This window comes from Pieris rapae, chromosome 9, assembly GCF_905147795.1.
Source record: "Pieris rapae chromosome 9, ilPieRapa1.1, whole genome shotgun sequence".
NCBI lineage: Eukaryota > Metazoa > Arthropoda > Insecta > Lepidoptera > Pieridae > Pieris > Pieris rapae.
Window position 1 is genome coordinate 7,654,410 of NC_059517.1, and position 18,810 is coordinate 7,673,219.

An 18,810-nucleotide genomic window follows, 5' to 3' on the forward strand; every position below is an offset into this window, starting at 1 on the left:
CATCGTGTAAAAATCATTTATTTATTTTTTAGCTAAAGCTTACATTACATTTTTACAACTTAACAAAATAGAAACTTATAGATACGTAGGAGCATACACCATTGGCCTGAAATAAAGAAATTTTATTTAAAGATAAACAAATTCAGGTAATCTAAAGGGTTTATTAGACTACCCTCTTCTGTGCAGATTACAATTAGACATTCCATTGATTATAGAGTGTTTTACAATGCAAAATAATCAATGTTTGGAGTCTGTCAGTACTAAAACCTGATAAAATTCTTAATAGAATAAAATCCAACTTCAAAAAAAGAAGAAAAACTAAGTGTATATTATTTTTCAAGTAATTAAACTGAATAATAATTTTAGTTGGATGTCAATACCTAAATGTCACTCTCGTCGTCTCTTGGCGTGTGGCTCATGATGACTCTTGCGTGAGCTTTTGTCTGCGCGCTTCGCTTCACTCAAGAACCGGTCCAGACCGAACGGATCAAAGTCAGCCTCTGGTTGATTACTGCGACTCTAAAAACATTAAATAAAAAAATATTCTTAAATGAGCCTAAGAAATTAATAATTGATTTCCTAGCATAAATTTTACACGGCTAAGTTAAAAGCAAATTTATTGAAAATACTGCTTAATTGCAGGACATGTTTGTAACTGGTTTTATTCATATTAAATATGCATTATTTCTTTAAAAAATTTAATAGTAAAAATACAAACCGGTGGTTCCGCTCGTGACGGATTCTTTTCAAACTGAACGGGACCTGATCGAGTATTGCTACTGCTGGTGCCGGCGAATTCCTTGTCTGCTACGAAACTGTAAAATACAAACATAATTCGACTTGAGATACATATCGTTATATACATATATACTACCAATTATTATTATTATTCAACAGTAATATATATACATTAATTATGTAGATAACATTTTATAACAAAAAAGTGCGTGCGTAATTTAATAAATTTAAACTTCTTGGTAATTATTTATTACTATCGTAAAAGCCCCAATAGATGATCATATATCAGTATATATATATCATCACTCAATGTATCTGTCACTATATCTATATATGTGCTAATGATAATATAAATAAATAAAAAATCTGCGTTAACTACAAGACGTTATGCGACAGAATTTCGCATTCCATCTAAAGTTCTGTGTACGTATTAAAATCAACATCAACAATTAGCGTTATTTTTTTCTCGATCTCCATTTTCTTCGATAAGAACGCTGCACGTCTTCGTGACGTTCCGTAAATTTTTTACCCTCATCTACCTAAAGAAGTTTCTCTTAAAAAAACTAATCCCCAGTATTTACATATAAATACACAATAACAACATAGTTATTCTGTTGTGCGACTCACCGTCTAGTGTTAGCGATCGTTTCTAAGTCGCCTCCATAATTGTCGGTGTCGGCATTTCTCGAAGGCCGATAAATGTGAGAGGCGACGGCGTCACCAGATCGCCACGCTTTGTCATACACGTTGTACGCTTCGTCATCACCGTAACCTGCAAAATAATTGTTTAATAAATCATAAATGATTACTATTAACAAAAAGGACATTTAGAATAAAATAACCGCCTTCATCTTTCAATATTCGCCTACATTAATTTGACAATTATGTTACACATTAAATACTCAATTTAAAATAGTAAACTAAACGAGTTGGGATGAAGTTTTGTTTTGTTTTAATAAATTCAAAATAAAATAAAAAGTTAGAATAGGACACCCTGTACATTAAAAGACTTAGTTTTTTTTTGTATTAACATGATATATAGAGCTGTCAAAGAATGTCTCGTTATGAAGTTTGGCAATTGTTAGAACAGAAATGTTTTGAAAGACATTTATAAAAAGTATTAATGAAATGCGTCTTCAAAAATTAAGTTTCTTTTTGACAAATACTTGAGACAATTCTATTTCTGTACTTAAATCTTTGACACTTAAAGTTCACAAAAAATTTTTAACCCACAGAGAAGTAGACTTACCACTGTCCATCCCTTTGGAGTTGTTAAACAGTCGTTGATCGAACATAGCCTCACCACCTTGGTTTGCTTTAGCCGGAAGGCCGAGCGCAATCTGCTCAGAAATATCTCGTTCTCGCTCCTTTACAAGTTTAGAACTGAAATAAGTTAAAATTACATTAGGGCCGTTCAAATACTACGTAAGCAGAATTTTTTCTCTGATTTTTTTAATTGGTGATTACGCCAAGATTAATTTTTAACTTTTTTATACATACGGGTAGTATGTGTAAAAACAAATCTATGCTTGAAAACGAAATGAAAAAAAAAAACTTTATTTTTAATTATTTTTTTTGTTCATTAGCATTCATCGGTAATAAAACTATTTTGAACAAAATCCATTACTTAACACGTTTGACATACATGAGTCATCTGCGTTAAGGCTCGACTTCATATGAAACCTTTAAGATGATTTTTTTATTTAGTTAACTAGCAGGTTTAAATCGAGTAAAAACTTACCGTTTGTCAGGAGCGGCGCGTGCCAAATTCCTGTCTCGCTGTCTCTCTTTATGTCTCTCCGCTCGCAACTTATCTCTCTCTGCCGATTCTCCGTCCAATTCCCCAATTGGCTCATTCTCTTCTTCCGGTCCCCTTATACCTGATTAAAAGATAAAATTTTAATTATCATTCTCAGTTCAAGATAGATCTTAAAAATTAATTTCTTCTAAAAACTAAGCAGGTCAGAATGCCAAAGTTATTAAGTTGAAAGTTGAGTAAAATGAATACAAACCAGCTCTGTGATCTCTGGCCCTCTGTGCAAGCATCCTAAGATGTTCTTCTTTCTTCTCCTTCTCTCTCTGCGCCAGTCTTCTTTCTAGTTGCGCACGCGCCTCTACGGCCTCTCGGGCTTTTCTGTAATTTAAAAATACTGTATGCTGAAAATTTGCTAATTTATGATATATTTTAAAATTACTCCAAATTTATTGGACATTAACCTTGTACTCATTTACCGGAACTAAGATAAGCGTTAGACAAAATACATCAAATTAAATTAATTCGTTGTTATAGTGAAAAAAAAAATACTTATTAGTTAAATTTTACTGTAGTCAGTTATGTATAAAGTACATAAAATTAATAATAAAGATAGATATTTATTAATTATTGAAACAAGTCACAGATAACACAACATAACTCTATTAAATTTACTAAAAGTTATTTATTACCAAAATACACTATTATAGACATTACCTGTCAGCTATATACAGGGCTTCAGCTAACTTTGAGAAGTTTTCATTAATATGTACTTGCTGCAAACCACGCCCATCCGCCGCCAGTCGCTTGTCCAATGGTATAGTATAACCTGATCACAAAGACTATATCAGCAAAAAACATTATTCTACAAATTCTATTGATTTGTTTAATCTGCCTCATGTATCTGGATGAAAGCTATTATTACTATTATATATATTATTATACTAACCTATGTACAAATACTGAATATGTGTGCCCTTGTCTAAAGTTAGTAATTCTTTTTTGGGAAAAGGGATACTCTTTTTTATTAAAATCCCAGAGGCTCTTTTATCTCTGCCTTTTATTAAATTTAAAGAATGTATTATAGAAAAGCTGTGTAAAAAGGTTTACTATAAAGTTAGTGATTATCTAGTTGATAAAAGGGCCTAGAATAGTGCTGGGCAGGCCACTATTAATTAATTTGCTATATTTGTTTTAAATATTGTAGAATTGTTTTGATAATTTGCTTTTTTTTAAAAAGAGTACCAAGTGTTTTTTAAGCCGGCTTTTTCTCTCTGCCAATACCCTCTGTTTTCTTTGCCGATGAGTAAGGATGCCTACAGATTCAAATTTAATGAAGTGATACCTGTCTATCTTATGTTCCCTACGAAACATATTTTACTTTAATTTTCTTTTATATAACATTAGGCCCTATATAAGATTTGTCTTCTTTTCCGATGAGTAGGGTTGCCAACAGGCTCGAATTTAATGACATGGAAAAAGTGATACCATGATGATCTTATGTTCCAAACTAAACGTATTTCAGCCAGTTGATCAACCAGTTAGACAAATAACTTGAATCAATTACTGTTGACTGTTAAATTATTTAATTCCACTTTCTGCCGCTCTCAAATTCGAATAGATTATCAAAAATAGCAGACCTTTGGCGTTCTTCCAATGACTGACACATGGAGGCACTTTCCAATCCCTCTGCTGTTTGACGGACACTCGTCGTGGTGGTGAATGAAGCACGGGGGCAGGGGGCGAAGGCGCCGCTCGCGGGATCTTGCGGTTGATTTGGAAGCGAGGCGGCTCCATTGGGTCAACCTGGGCTTCTACCATTCTGTAAGAATTAGCATTCAATTAAAGTATGTTTCGCCCAATAAAGTATTTATTTGAAATCTTCATCTTCTGATTTGATAGACTTTAGAGATTTTTTTTTGGTGGGCCATCTAACCCCATATTAAATTATTGTTTCATGCTAAGTGAAAATCAGGCCAATTATTTACCTTTATCTATTAAAACAAAACAGTAGAATGCATAATATGTTGTAAAAATCCAAAAACTTATGCCTATTAAAACCTATTTTTTTTCTTTTTTATATGTTAGGCGAAACAGAGTAAAACTCAGTAACATCCATTTCCCACTACACTCATTACCTTATAACCCTCTGCTTAGCACCAGAATTAAAAGCCCCACCCTGTTGTGCTGGAGTGTAGCGAATGTATTGTGCTGGTGCCTGGAAATACAAAACACTATCAACACTTGTTAGTAGTATATGGGTTCAGTATTAAACAAATTATAAGTATTAAATACAATGAGTAGAACTCCAGTTATGTACAAAAGTCAACTAACGGCTTTTGGTGCAGCTTTGACTGGCAAAGCAGCAGAGATCTTTGCATTAGTTAACTTCTCTAATGCTAATTTAGTTTTCTCTGTAATATCTTGAATGTCATCTTCTGTAGGTTTCTGTAGTGTTGGGTCGTCTTCAGCTACAACTTCTGAAGGCAGGAGATCCGTTAGCTTTGTGTATATTATCTGTGGACAACAGTATAGGAATTGTCATTATTTTTTAGTCAAAAATGCAAGTTTAAATAGCTTGTAGTAATAATAACTGACTGTTAAGTGAACTAATATGTTCTGGCACAAGTCTAAAAAATTATCTAAAAAGGATTCGGCTCAGCTAATAAATGAAATTTGCCTAACACTAGAGTTGAAGAATATTCTCAGATTTTAATTAATAAAATTAGTCTATACTTAAAAACTGGTAATAAATTTTTAAGGAAAGAAAAACAAGAGCTTTACCTTATCAGCACTGTGACCTTGCCTAGCAATCGCAGAGTATTTCACTTTACCCGATTCATCTAATTGTACAGCAAGTGCATTGGATGTACTTTCTTTGCCTCGAGCACCCATACCCAAAGGATACTGAGCAACATGAATTTCGGGAAACGCCCCACCATCTAAAATGTTAGTAGACTATTTATTAATTAAAGGAAAAGTCTATAACTATTTGTTCACTAATGTAAAAACACATAGTAGCAATTATAGTAATACAAAAGAATTCATAACACAAACCTCCAAAATCTTCTTCTGCTCGAGGAACCCATCCTTTCCTTTGACCATAAGGAGGAACGCTAGTTTGAGATACAACTAAGGCACTCCCAACGCGTTTTGCTTTAAGCTCATCATCTCTATCCCATACCTGCTGGACAGGTGCGGGTAATAAACTAAAAACAAAGTAAAGTATTAAAACGGAGTCGCCAATGTTCAAATTTTAAATTGTAAGAAATTCAATGACTTTAAAATTGTCCAGTATGTGAAGTAAAGAGGTATAATAAGATAAGGAATATTGTTATTTTATGTTTAGATAATAACATAATGCATGGAATTATCGGAAAAGGTTAATGATATTGTCGTAAGTGGAAAGGCAAAATCGCAATTTCATGGATTACGGTGCATTCAGACAATTAAAATAAAGTATTCAACACATCACTTTTATTATTTTAAACATTAATAATTATTAACACAACCACAAACCTGGACAACGACGCCATTTTAATGTTTGTTAATTTGAGATTTGACGGCTCATCTCACCCAGTTTTTAATATTAACATACATAATTTGACAATTCATTTAGGAACATATCCACAGATGATTTAGTAAAATCGTAAATGTAATTATGTTTGAAGAACTAGAATAAAATAATTTAAAGAAGCTATATAAATCAAAAAATTAATTCTTTTTAAGTTTGAATCATAATAGTATCTTTGTTCCACGGTTCGTCATTAAATCGAATTCCAATAACATATTTCGAGTATGCGTCAAAAGAAAAAGGTGCCGTTGTAATTGTGAGAGGTGGAAAATCTGTCAGATTGGTATATAAATGAAGTGGGTTGTGAACGTCTCTCTTTTATAACCTCAAAAATGCGCGAGAACTATAACTGTGGAATAGCGAAGTAGGCTTTAAATTTAGTTTATTTAGTGTTAAAGTGATTGCATTTTCATTATGCCGTCGAAAAAAAGAAAATACAATGCAAGATTTCCAGCAGTAAGTCTTATAATGGTTGAAATGTCCCCCAAACATTCTCATTGGATTATTGTTTTTGTGGATATATTTATGAGATTGGTAATATCATGACATTTTTGATTGTAGGGGCGTATTAAGAAGATAATGCAGACTGATGAAGAAGTCGGGAAGGTGGCCCAGGCAGTACCTATTATAATTTATATCCTTTTTAATTGAGACTATCATACTTGAGTTGAGTGTATTACATCTAGTAAGCTACATAGTTTATTTTTATAACATGATCAATCAAAGAGGTATTTATCTGTCATTTTGCGTATAGTGCTTTATCTTTAAATGTAAATTTCTGTGTAGACATTTGTTGTTGACAAACAAGTAGAAATTAATTTATATGTATAGGTATCTGGAATATAACAAGAATAAGGTAGTAACTAATTTAAATAGACCTTAATTAAAATTGAATTTTTTAACCAATATGTATAGTTATTTTAATTAAGAGTTGTATTTAATGTAAAAATATATACATGACCTATATTGTTATTAAGTAGTGTGAGCCTTACTATTATTAAAAGAGATTTTTTACACATTTATCTGTTTATTGAAGTGGATGGTAGTTGAAAGTTATTTCTTTCATCTTATATTAGGTATGGTTACATCTTGTTTGTTTGTAAATATTTAGAATGTTACTGACAGTGTTAGCAAAATCTCTATTTCAAATTTCCTTGACTGTATTTTTAAACTATACCTCGTACCTTGGAGCTGTTTGTGGAGTCATTGCTGAGCAAGGCAATGCAAGTTACAATGCAGAGGAATGCCAAGACTCTCAGTCCATCACATGTCAAGCAGTGCATACTAGCTGAATCTAGATTTGATTTTTTAAGGGATTTGGTAAGTTTTAATAATATTGCAATGTTTAATGCTTTTTTTTTAAACATTTTGCTCCATGATAAGTAATACTAGTATGTAGAAAAAAATATTTGCTAAGGTACTAAATAAAAAATTCTTGACGTGGCTTCATTTTGAACATGATTTCGTGGTTATTAAGAGTGTCATTACAAGTTTGTTTTAGTTTAGTTACTTATTTTTCCTAAAAGTTTCTTTTTTACTTTCATCAAAACTGTTGTATCATCTATTAAAAAAAAAAAATTATCCTCTTATATCTTCTTAAAATATGTTATGAAATGATGATATGAGCTTGACACTTGATTAATGTGCATATAATACACATATTAAAAAGCATGGTCACACTAGGAAAAGCAGGTAAACCACCAATAAAATTGTATCCTGTAGAAGTATCCTTGACTAGCCTTGATTATTGTAAAGTAAAATTTTAATATTACATTGAATTAATACAATCAATTTTGGTCTCTATAGATTCATCAATCAATTACATGTAGAATTTCTCAAAATAAAGTAATTGTTACTATGTCAAAATAATTGAAATATTTTTTAATTATTTTGCCTTTATTTTGACCAATTGTTAATTTGAAATGAAATTATGTTGCCTTAAAATGAAATATACACTAGACATTTTATGCTATGACTGAACTAATATGGGTGATGCTGTAAGAATTAATAAACAGAAATTTATTGTAATCACACAGTTTTAATTTCCCCACTGCTGAGATTTAGATCTCCAATAAAAATTATAGGCATGCATTATCCACTACTCTATAAGCTATGTGTTGGCTCATGTGAATGTTTATCATATATCATGTTATTTGTAGTTGTTATCTAATAAAAGTTATTTTTGTAAATTCCAGGTTAAAAATGTGCCAGATGTGACTGCAGCAGAGGAGAAAGAGTTGCAGAGTGGGGAGAGTTCACCTAATTCTTCAAGGTATAATAGTATTAATATTGCTATTCAAATTTTAGTGATACTGTGAATACTGCAAACACTGAGCTCAGTGTTTGATAAATTACTTGTGAAGAAGAGTTTTCCTGCTTGTAAATGTAATAAATTTAGGTTAAAATATTCTAGCACCATTTTGGCGCGAAGCAATGTTATTAGCTACCTATATCTGTGTTGGCTAGCATTTTGGTACAAATACAAGCGGTTTCTAGACTGAGACTTATAAGAGAAGTTAAATGTTAATAATGTTTATTGTATTAACCTGTAATTGTTTTTTTTTTCAGATTCTCAGACTCACTATCTAAGAAGCTAGTCAGAGAGGATTCAAACAGTTCGAGTAGCTCAGATGTTAAGGTGACACCATTGATACCACCAAGAGATTTCAACCAGTGCCTTTCTGTCGAACCAGATAGACCTAAAATAGAAATAATGCCCGAAGCCATAGATCTAACGAAAAAAGATAGTAAACCATTTGTCACAGCAGCTAATTTCTATCAAGAGACTTTACCAGATGAGGTGCCGGTTAAAAGTGTGATAAAACTGAATCCAACTTATGCCAGTCCACAACCCTCAACGTCTAACTACGCGATTTTAAAATCAGTTGACGTGGAAACGGAAACTGTTATCCCGCAACAGGACTCGTTCTTAATACGTCAAGCGACACCCCCTTTAACACCAATAACGCCAATCACACCAATTTTTAACATAGATTTCACAAAAAACCTAGCCAAACCAGAAATAAAAGTGCTCGATGCGAATGCTGTGAAAGATAAGAAAGTAATAAGGCAGAATTCAAAGTCAAAATTGAAAAAAATTGAAGTTCCAAAGCCGGTGATTCTAGATAATATTACTACTGATTTGCAAATCGATGAAGACTATGATACCTGATGTGTTTTTGCTGTGTTCAATTTGTGCTATCCAAACTGATCTGGTAATTTCAATAATTATTCATAAGACATAATAAAGCTGATATTAGAAAAAGAAAGGTGTGGCACTGGGGGACTGCCGCGATAAAGCTATTGCATAGCATTTTTTATCAACCTATGCAATTATAATTGTTTATTTATTTTTATTTATGTAGTATTTTTTTTCTTTGACATTAATTCAATCTACCAGACTTAGACTAACAAGCCTATATAGTCTGTCTCGTGTCTAACGCGTACCGGCCGCCGCTTACGTTACCGATCTCGTCAGAGAGATGTGACACGCAGTATGCGTTCTGTCCTGCTCTAATGCATATTGGGTGCACCTTTATTATGTCATAGTGTGTTAGGTTACTTTCGTTACGGAATTTCTTGATTCGGTCGCCGCGCTCAATGCCTGCGATAAAATCTATGCAATAGCTTAATAAAAATGATGTTAATTCGTCAGCATTTACAAGTATATAAAAATCGCTGTCTAGTCTATTTAGTTGCATTTACATCAATTGGGTGTAGCTTAAACTTGTATGATAAACATTGAAATGTGTATCCATCACCACATATAATATATCCATTATTATTTTTATATCAATGTCACCCAACAACGGTCCCAGGATGTTCTAAATGGTGTAGAAGACTAATTTAAAACTCCTTTTTTATTAAGTATTTAAACTATCAATTTCAATATATTTTTGACAATTGCAACATGCCAATGTATTTTTTTGTTAAATTTCAATGTTTCAAATGAAATAAAAAAATTACATTTAGTTTATATACATTTAGTTATTGCGTGCGAACTGCACAATCAAAGGTTGGACAATATTTGTATTTTTTCTATAGTAACCTATAGCCTTTCATTCTTATACTTAGATATACGCAGATTAGGATAGGATAAATGGGTTTTTATAGTTACTATGAAAAAAATATAAACAAGAACTTCTAACAACTAATAGCTGTTGAATGTTTTTTACATATCTATCTCCTGTTACTTACCATAATAATAATGGTGGCAAAAAATTAAGTAATTCAGGTTTATAGCATGTAACGATTGTGTATAATGGTTATGCAGGCCATGCAAAATCGTCAATCAAGCAAATCATGTTATTTTTACTACAATATAGGCATGCCAAGCTTTCCATACATACATTATATCAAGTGATCTTTCCATTAGCACATTATTTTTTTTCGCCATAAGTGTCTGGCAAAGGGAAATATAAATTTACTTTTAAAATAATAAAACAAAAACATGCCAGTTTCAAGTTAGGATAGCACTTGTCATTTATTGTTTACCATATTAGGTATATTTAAGAAGTCAGACATTTTGTACAATATGTGTGTGAATTGTGTTAGAATGTTGTTTGTACTTGAAGACGTTTTTGTTTTTAATCTAAATTATTATAAGTTATGATTATGATGCTCAAAATTAAATGTGACTTGTATGTTCCACATTTTATATTCTTGATTTGCTAAATTATACCTATTCATTATTTCAAGAAATTTCGAATGTTTTAGACTTTTATAACGTAACATTAGTTTCGAGAAGAAATGTATTTACTGGTTTATGTAAGCAATTACATAGTTTAAATTGCTTCAGATATAATGTACTAGTTATGATTAATTTATCTTAAGCATGTTTCTGTAAATTCAATACTGTATATTTTATGTTTGTACAGAGTGTATAGTAGTGTTAATGTACAAAAGAATGAATGGACAAGTTCTAAGAAGTCTGACTAGAAAAATAAATAATTAAGAAATTATTTTATTTTTTTACTGATATCAAAGATTTCATCAGTGCTTGTTGTGGGTTGTGTTATTATCAGATTTGATGTTTTAGACTAATATTAATTTTTTTTTTAAGAAAAAGAAAACCAAATAATAATCTTGTACAAAAATATTTTATTGCTGTTAAAATACCTTTATAACAAATACATACTTAGAAAACTAAATACATAAATGTATAAAACCAGTGTTACATATGCCAGATAAGACCCGCTTTTTACTCAATAAGTAAAACTTAACACTCGCAGTCTAATTTTCAATAACAATTTGTTACTGAAATATTATGATACATAACATAATGTGCCATAATAACGGCAATCCCAAAAAATCTGATCACTCTACAACTATATTAGATATTATGTTACCATAATTATTTGAAAACAAATTTGATTTAACATTTGCTTTTAATTTTACAACATGATTGAGATTCTAAAATTTTCAGTTACTTTTAAATCTTTCATAATATAACAATATTGAGGTTAATTAACTTATAATACAAAAATTATTCACCTGTGTATTTATCTAACTTTTACAAAATTATATTCATATAAATTAAAATAGCATTAATACTGATTACATTTACTTAAAAAATAAATGGCGTATTTACAGTGGCATTAGATAATTTAGTTACGAAACCCGCATTTATATGCATAAAACTAATCAATATACATTTTATAAATAATTATCTAAGAAAAATTATGGTTTTTAGACTTCTGTTATCTGTTAATGAATGTACAAGGGAAATATTATTATATTTCAAAACTAGTGTCAAGATCTGTCATATCATTTCAATGTTGACATTTTTGACAGTGCTCAAGACTAGAATGTTATTTGAGAGACAATTTGTGGTAACACCTAAAGTATGTTTGTATTGAATATGGAAGTAAAAATATATATATAAGGCACATTTATATTAATACATGTTTGGAAATTTTACAGAAAATAGACTATTACTGACTATCAGATAATACATGTTAAGAAAAATTTAATTCACACTTCATGTGCCAAGTATATCTGCTCATCAATGGAAGACTTTAATTACTAAACTAACCATTGTTATCAATATTATACAACTATAGTTAGTATAAATTAATTTATTCTAATTATTAAATAAAGTATGCCAATTAACAATTCTGGAATGTTAATTAAAATTATTTGCAGTCTTTGTGTGATTTGAGAATAATAAAAAGAATTTTAATTTAAGCAACAAATTCTCGATAAAATTCCTCTATATATTTGGAATCATGGGTTGGATGAGATTACTTTTTTTAGTAAGATATAGTTTGCTCAAATTAAAATGTTTGAGTGTAAATTTTCAACTGAATTCATTTCCTTCATACAAACTTTCACATACTTCAAGCAATCTAAGAACTGGACTGATATTATATGGAAACAGGGATTTTGACACCAACCGGCTAATTTGTAAACGCAACCTTATCAAAACTCTCATTGTATCATCTAATCCTCGGTTACTACCATCACTTAACTGACATGTCTCAAGAAACTTGGGCCAGTTTCTTCTCACATATTTTAAAAACCGTAATAGATACAGAAGAAAACATGTTTCATTACTAACCAAATAGTCTAAAAGAACATCACTATCGTGTGAAACAACTTTCAAAAACTCAATGAAAGAGGTAATTGGATTTAACATTGGTATTAAATCTGGATACATTGAATTACGGTAAACAATTCCTACAGTTATGTCTAGTGTACATACCATTGATTCTATCAGGTAATCATCTTGTTCACTAAATAGATGTATTAACATTTTTGTAAATGGCGTCTCTGGGTGAAATTCAAGACAATTTCTAATAAAAAAATCAAGTTTCTTTAAGACATCTCTAATTGAGCGTTCAACAATTTGCATGTCTTGAATGGCATTGTAATCTGAGGAATCTATAGAGCTATCAGATGAATCACATCTCATTTCTTTTACTGTTACTGCCACAGATTTCAGCACTAGCAGAGACATTCTTTGTAGCATTGTTTTGTCAATTTCATTCCTTTGATTACTATCATGCTCATCTTCTCCATAACTTTGATCAACCAACTGTATTGTTGTTGATAGTGGGGCTACCTCTGAACCTAATGAGTATTCTCGTAACACTGTACAATCATGGCCAAGAAATCCAAACCCACTTCTGCTACTGTGCACCCTAACTTCACTAAGTAAACGAAAATCTTTAACATATCTAACAATAGAGTGGGCCACACTGCAAATTTCTTCTGGCAGGATATCTTGTAAAGCTAAAGTGGAACCATAACACAAAACTTCATTAAATAAACTTAATAGATGACTGTAAATTAAAGGTGGCAATAATGTATTTCTTAATAAATCAATGAAACTCTGTAGATCAGCATAAAATGGTTTTGTATCAATCACGGATAGATTTGCTTTTACACTTATTATGTTCTCCCATAGTGAAAAAAATGTAAGAACACAATTTTCTGCATTGCTCAAATTCAGGTACCGAAGTAGCAGTAATTTCATATTTTTTACCAAAACAGGCCAATGATGTTCCAAATTTTTTACTGTTAAGCATTTTATATGAGAAGTATCGAATGATTCCGAGTCAGTTAAAATAACAGTTACACAACCACATTCATTTACTCGTTCTATTCTAGAAAGTTGTGGTTCGGGTGATTCACTTCTCTCTATCCTTTGATTTGGCTGTTCTGATGGTAATTTAAGTACTGGCTCATGTAGTTTAAACGTTGAAGGTTTAATTTCTGTTACATTTTCATTAGAGGTGGAAGGTGAACTGTGTGTTTGTAAATTAGAGAATGCATTATCTAAATCACTTCTTGAGCCAGAAGGCATGTTATTGCTATAACTAGTACCACTTCGAAATGGGTTATCTTCCTGAACATGCACTGTGTTTATATAATTACTATCTTCTAATGGATGTTGCTCTACATCTTTCCACTCAACTATCCTCTTAATAATATCTAAGCTGAAATTTATTTTCTGAACTGTTATCCTATTGATTCTATCAAATAAATAAATATTCTCTGTTATTTGTTGTAACCAATTTTCATCAACGGTATCTTTAGATACTATAAGGAAGCTGGCAAGAACTCTACTTGCAACAAAAGTTACAAATTTGCTTTTATGTTCCGAAAGTTCAACAACTTCTGTGATCCAATCATGCCTATTTCTTATAAAAATATCACATGCATTCATCAACTGTGAACAAATTGTACCAGTACTGTTTTGTTTCAAATATATATCAAATAGGAGTTGCATGGTTGAAAGATAAGTCAAGGTACATCTTAATGGCCAAGTAGCAATATGAAGTCTCCTATCAAACAGGGTGATGACCACATTTTCATCTATACCACATAAGCATTGACCAATTAAAGAATTTTGCAGTGATCGTAATTCAGTAAGCAGCTTATCATCTGTAGCTGCCCAATGAGGTGTATTGCTTGATGAGGGGATATTATCAACACTGCCATTACTTAAATGCCTTAAAATAGATGAACAATCAACAGCATCTTCACTTACAGTACCACTATCTGGTGATTCTCCATTTCTAGTTATAAAATCTCCAGAATGTTCAACAGGAGTTTCTTCCGAGTCAAATATGTCAGAGAATATCTCTTCCCCGGACTTATCACTTCCATCGTCTCTGTCAGGACCGTCTATTCTTTGCTTTTTCTTTACAGGTTGGTCTGAAGCCATTCCTTCATTAGTCTTTGGAGCGATGTACGTGCGTAAAACCATTAAATCTTAGTCGCATGTATAAAATAGATGCGCTTTTAACTAACGTGGCACTTGGTTCGTATTTAAATTAAAGCTCAAAGGAATCTGAAAAGAAATAAGAAGCCAAATCAATGCCTTGACCTTTCAAATTGCTACCAAGTTACGCAGACGACAAAGCGATCGACATTTACTGTTTAGCTCGAATCAATATACAAATAAATGATGTATGGTTTTGCTTAACGTCAATTGTTTCCTTAATAAATCTTCAAAACACAGAAAACATTTAAAATAAAACTTCAACAAGTACAATGTACTTTCCAAAATATTTTGATGGCACACATACCATTGTATAAAAAATGAGGTTGTAAGTGCTTTGTATTTCAAATCCAATGCCCATAAATACATATGTGCAATATATTCCAACTACACCACTTTCAACACAAAACTTTAACACTATATTTCATTGAAAAGTTTCAATTTTACTTATCACAATTTCATCAAAGTGAATATAGACTCCATTACGTATAATGACGCTCGGTCAACTACATATCTCTTTATTAAGGAATTTTTTGGTAATTGATGATCAGTTTGAAAAACAATTACATCATATACTTAAATAAATAATAATTAAAATATTTTTAGTATTTTAAGTCTTATTACCAACAAAGTAATTGAACTAAATTAAATAAGTTATGAAGAGGTAGTGACAATTTTACGTAATTTCCGTTTTATCCCTTAAAGACGTTGCCAGTTTGACGAGTCCATAGACTAGGTACTAGGTAGTGTAGTGTAACATTGTACCACAATGTTTTTGATATCTATAGTTTTAATTATTCAAGCATTATGACAACACTTTTACACTATGCCTATGGACTTGTTTCCGGCGAATAAATGATTTAAAAAAAAACTTCGACTCCCATAAAAATGTCTGCTTGAAAGGATTTACTATTTTCCGAAAATTGTAGGAAAAACGAAGTTAACTATTCATGAAAATTTGTAGTTAGTAAGGTGGATATAAGTTATTTGTTAAAATAATGTAGTGAAGTGGTTGCTTAGACGTTCAATCATCTTTGTGTTTTTGCATAACAATCGATTGAATAAATTTAGGTTAAGATCTCGGCTATTGTATACGAGATAGAACAATAAGAATTTTTCTAAACAAACTACGAAAAAGGCAAGCTTTTGAATTGTTTAATTGTGCAAGTGCCTAATTTTTGTTTATTTTTACTTGGCATACGGTGGGGTATCAATATGTCATCGACTTTTAAGTTTTTTTGTGATTAAAAGGCACTGCCGTCTAAATAAAGTTCAAATCATAGGATTGCGAAAGCGCTCTAGTATCGTTTGACGCCCGCAACCTTGTACAAAACGAATAGAAAGCATCGCTTTTCTATGGACTATAGAAAATAAATACTATAACAATGGTGAAACTTGCGAATATTTCCTGTAGGGTATAATCAATAAATCATTGAATATGTTTCCTTCCTTATAATATAGTGGTATTTAATCAAAGTTTATAAATAAACTGTTGCCTATATTTGCTTAATCATCTACTTTTTACATTCTATAAAACATTTGGTGTCCTAAATACACCCACTCATTTGGATTTGTTTTTCTCAATTTACCATTTATCTGTTCTTCTATATAACTTCATTAGTTACACTAATATGATAGGTCGGTTTAAAACACTTTTTTGGATAAAAATTCTATTTATTTTCAGGAATTTAATCTCTTTAAAATTATGTACTTGTTTCCTTAGCTTAATTAAAAATTTAACTATTGTTCTTAAAACCAACTATTTCTTACAGATAAAAATGGGAGCACATATTGAAAAGGATATGTTAAGCTAAATAAATATTGTTAAGTGGAAGTAAAGGACATGTTTAAAAAGTGAAAGAATAGTGTAGTGTAAATTGATCAAGATGTCAGATGAAGAGGACTCCTCACCCGACTGGGCACTAATTCCGAGCAATAATCTACCAGGTATTATAAAATATCGACACCTTTTTATAGTAACTTTAGCAAGTGTACTTATACTTAAAAACTTCAAGTTTTCATTTAACTAAGACTTATTTTAACAAATAAATATATCTATATCTAATAGTGTTATATAAGAATAATTATATAAAAAGACTTACATTAAGTATTATAAAAATATTATTAAATAATGTAACTAGCTGCCCTCGCAAACCTTGTTTCACCTTGTGTGTGTGATTTTACTTAGCCTACCTTTTTAGTACATACCAAGATGAAACATTTTGCTATCCCAGAAACGGTTTGGCTTTCTTTTTAAAAAACCTAAGTTTTTCTGTGAATTTTTCTCTATATAAAGCTCATAGTTCAAGTGAAGTTTATAATTAACATATAAAAGTAGGGGTTGATGGTACAGGGTTAAAAATTAAGGGTTGAATATATTTTTGTATCATAAAAAAACAAAAGAAGTTGTTTAATAATAAAATAAAAAATTTAGGGGTGGACATTTAGGGTAAGGCACACAAAATTTCACGAAAATTGGTCAAGCTTTTTTTCTTAATTTCAAACAACATGGCACAAGAATAGTATATATTAGATTACACTCTTAACTTAAATACTCTTTTAATTAAGTAAAATTATCGTTTTGATTAATAGAATGAAGTAGTATTTAGTTATGGGTAGTGTGCCATGACAGTATGAAAAACATTACGGGACTATCCTCTCACTACTGCGAATTTTTAAACAAAGGAAATTTTTCATAATTAACTATAACAAAAATCTGTATACAATACAACAATAACATTTATCTTTTGTTTACAATATGTTATCATTCATAACTTTACTCATTATGGTAACTTATCAGTTGCTACTGTTATATGTAACTTACCTTAAATTCAATATGTGTACACCGTCAAGGTTTTATATTACTATTATTATAACTCCATAATTAAATACTTTTTTAATAAAGAATGAGTGGGTAACTTAATATTAAAATAAATGTGTTGGTATATTACAATAAAATACAATATCTAATTAAAGGTAAGTCTCATAACTTCCCTTGAGCCGCACATACGAACAAGATGAATTGATTTTTACACTTATATCTCTTGTGTAGGTTATCAGTCAATCCTTGTATTTATCTGAATCAATTATCGTTGTATTATGCTTATCCAAAGTTAACCATGTAATGATATTTGTATTTTTAATTCTCTCTCAGTAACGTTTTCTCTCTTAAGTTTGGACTATTGGACTGCTACTACATGGTACAGACAAACAGTACTAGTTTTCCATCTAGTCGGTAATTAACATCTATTTGCTCTTCTGAATTTTAAATTACTTTTTAGCATATCTTGATTGGTAGGACCCGCGTTTTATAAATAAAACCACCTAACCCAAATCAATTTTTGTAGGTTTTTCATTTGTAAAAAAAAGCATTCAATGGTAGGTACAATTAATTGTTAAGTTTACAACGAAATTTCAGACGACAATATGGTTCAAGATGGAGAATTAGAATGCAAAATTAGTGGATCCTCGTTTTAATTAGATGTACTTTCCGCTAGAGAATTCGAATGCCACATTGTTTATATACATGGCGATAAAATTATGTGTGCTTAGTACGTATTACTACTAGGTTCCTAAGATTTTTATTACAAAAGATATATCTCCTCCAAAGTATCGATGCGTCAATTATGTAGGCGATATCAATTAACATAATATAAACACTGAATCAGTATAGCACATTGTTCCCGTATGGCCATGGGATATCCTATTGTTCGATGGCACTGTCATTTCCTGCATGCGAATGTTTTGTTTTTGAGCCATTAACCTGCTTTATTAGTTAAAAGTTAGTGTATATTTTATATACATAGAGCTATGTATAAACTGTAGTATTCTCTTCATTTATTTTCAACTCATTGTCCAAGGTATATTTAATGCAACAAGTATTCAATACACCTGACAGGTTTTTGTTGGCAAGTAATTAAGATAAGTATCATGTTATTTTCTATTCTCTTTCTCTACTGAATTTGTAAATATGTTTCCACAATTTGCTCAAGTATATGACTAACGTAGACGTCGCCA

The 18,810-nt window shown here is 30.8% G+C and overlaps 4 protein-coding genes across 12 annotated transcripts in view; 2 read left to right on the forward strand and 2 right to left on the reverse strand.

Moving 5' to 3' along the window:
- Positions 1-7: 7 nt before the first annotated feature.
- Positions 8-6,123, reverse strand: LOC111000049 (puff-specific protein Bx42). Its single transcript, XM_022269380.2, has 14 exons — positions 6,011-6,123; positions 5,549-5,700; positions 5,276-5,433; positions 4,826-5,008; positions 4,630-4,709; positions 4,132-4,313; positions 3,209-3,320; positions 2,751-2,872; positions 2,480-2,618; positions 1,988-2,121; positions 1,366-1,510; positions 719-815; positions 381-519; positions 8-106 (listed from the first exon to the last, which is right to left on the reverse strand). Exons 1-13 carry the CDS (start codon positions 6,025-6,027, stop codon positions 388-390), a joined length of 1,653 nt encoding a protein of 550 aa, XP_022125072.1. The 5' UTR covers positions 6,028-6,123; the 3' UTR covers positions 8-106; positions 381-387.
- A 205-nt stretch (positions 6,124-6,328) lies between these two features.
- Positions 6,329-11,360, forward strand: LOC111000031. 3 transcript variants are annotated; one of them, XM_022269353.2, is made up of 5 exons: positions 6,329-6,521; positions 6,627-6,699; positions 7,243-7,385; positions 8,261-8,337; positions 8,634-11,360. In XM_022269353.2, the coding sequence occupies exons 1-5, from the start codon at positions 6,480-6,482 to the stop codon at positions 9,235-9,237; spliced, it is 939 nt and encodes a 312-aa protein (XP_022125045.2). In that variant the 5' UTR covers positions 6,329-6,479; the 3' UTR covers positions 9,238-11,360. The 3 variants fall into 3 exon arrangements, with proteins under 3 accessions (XP_022125045.2, XP_022125046.2, XP_022125047.2); XM_022269354.2 differs by having other exon boundaries at positions 6,339-6,429; XM_022269355.2 differs by lacking the exon at positions 6,329-6,521 and having other exon boundaries at positions 7,236-7,385.
- Positions 11,361-11,775: 415 nt separating this feature from the next.
- On the reverse strand, positions 11,776-15,299 carry LOC111000030 (protein lines). The gene is made up of 2 exons (XM_022269352.2): positions 15,101-15,299; positions 11,776-14,862 (listed from the first exon to the last, which is right to left on the reverse strand). The coding sequence occupies exon 2, from the start codon at positions 14,776-14,778 to the stop codon at positions 12,364-12,366; it is 2,415 nt and encodes an 804-aa protein (XP_022125044.1). The 5' UTR covers positions 14,779-14,862; positions 15,101-15,299; the 3' UTR covers positions 11,776-12,363.
- A 335-nt stretch (positions 15,300-15,634) lies between these two features.
- Positions 15,635-18,810, forward strand: part of LOC111000028 (serine/threonine-protein kinase Genghis Khan) — a 43,478-nt gene continuing 40,302 nt past the window's right edge. For all 7 annotated transcript variants that reach the window (XM_045629360.1, XM_045629363.1, XM_045629362.1 and 4 more), the window contains exons 1-2: positions 15,635-15,765; positions 16,566-16,740. In XM_045629360.1, the coding sequence (XP_045485316.1) occupies positions 16,680-16,740 (61 nt within the window). In that variant the 5' untranslated portion in view covers positions 15,635-15,765; positions 16,566-16,679. The remainder of the gene's footprint in view (positions 15,766-16,565; positions 16,741-18,810) is intronic.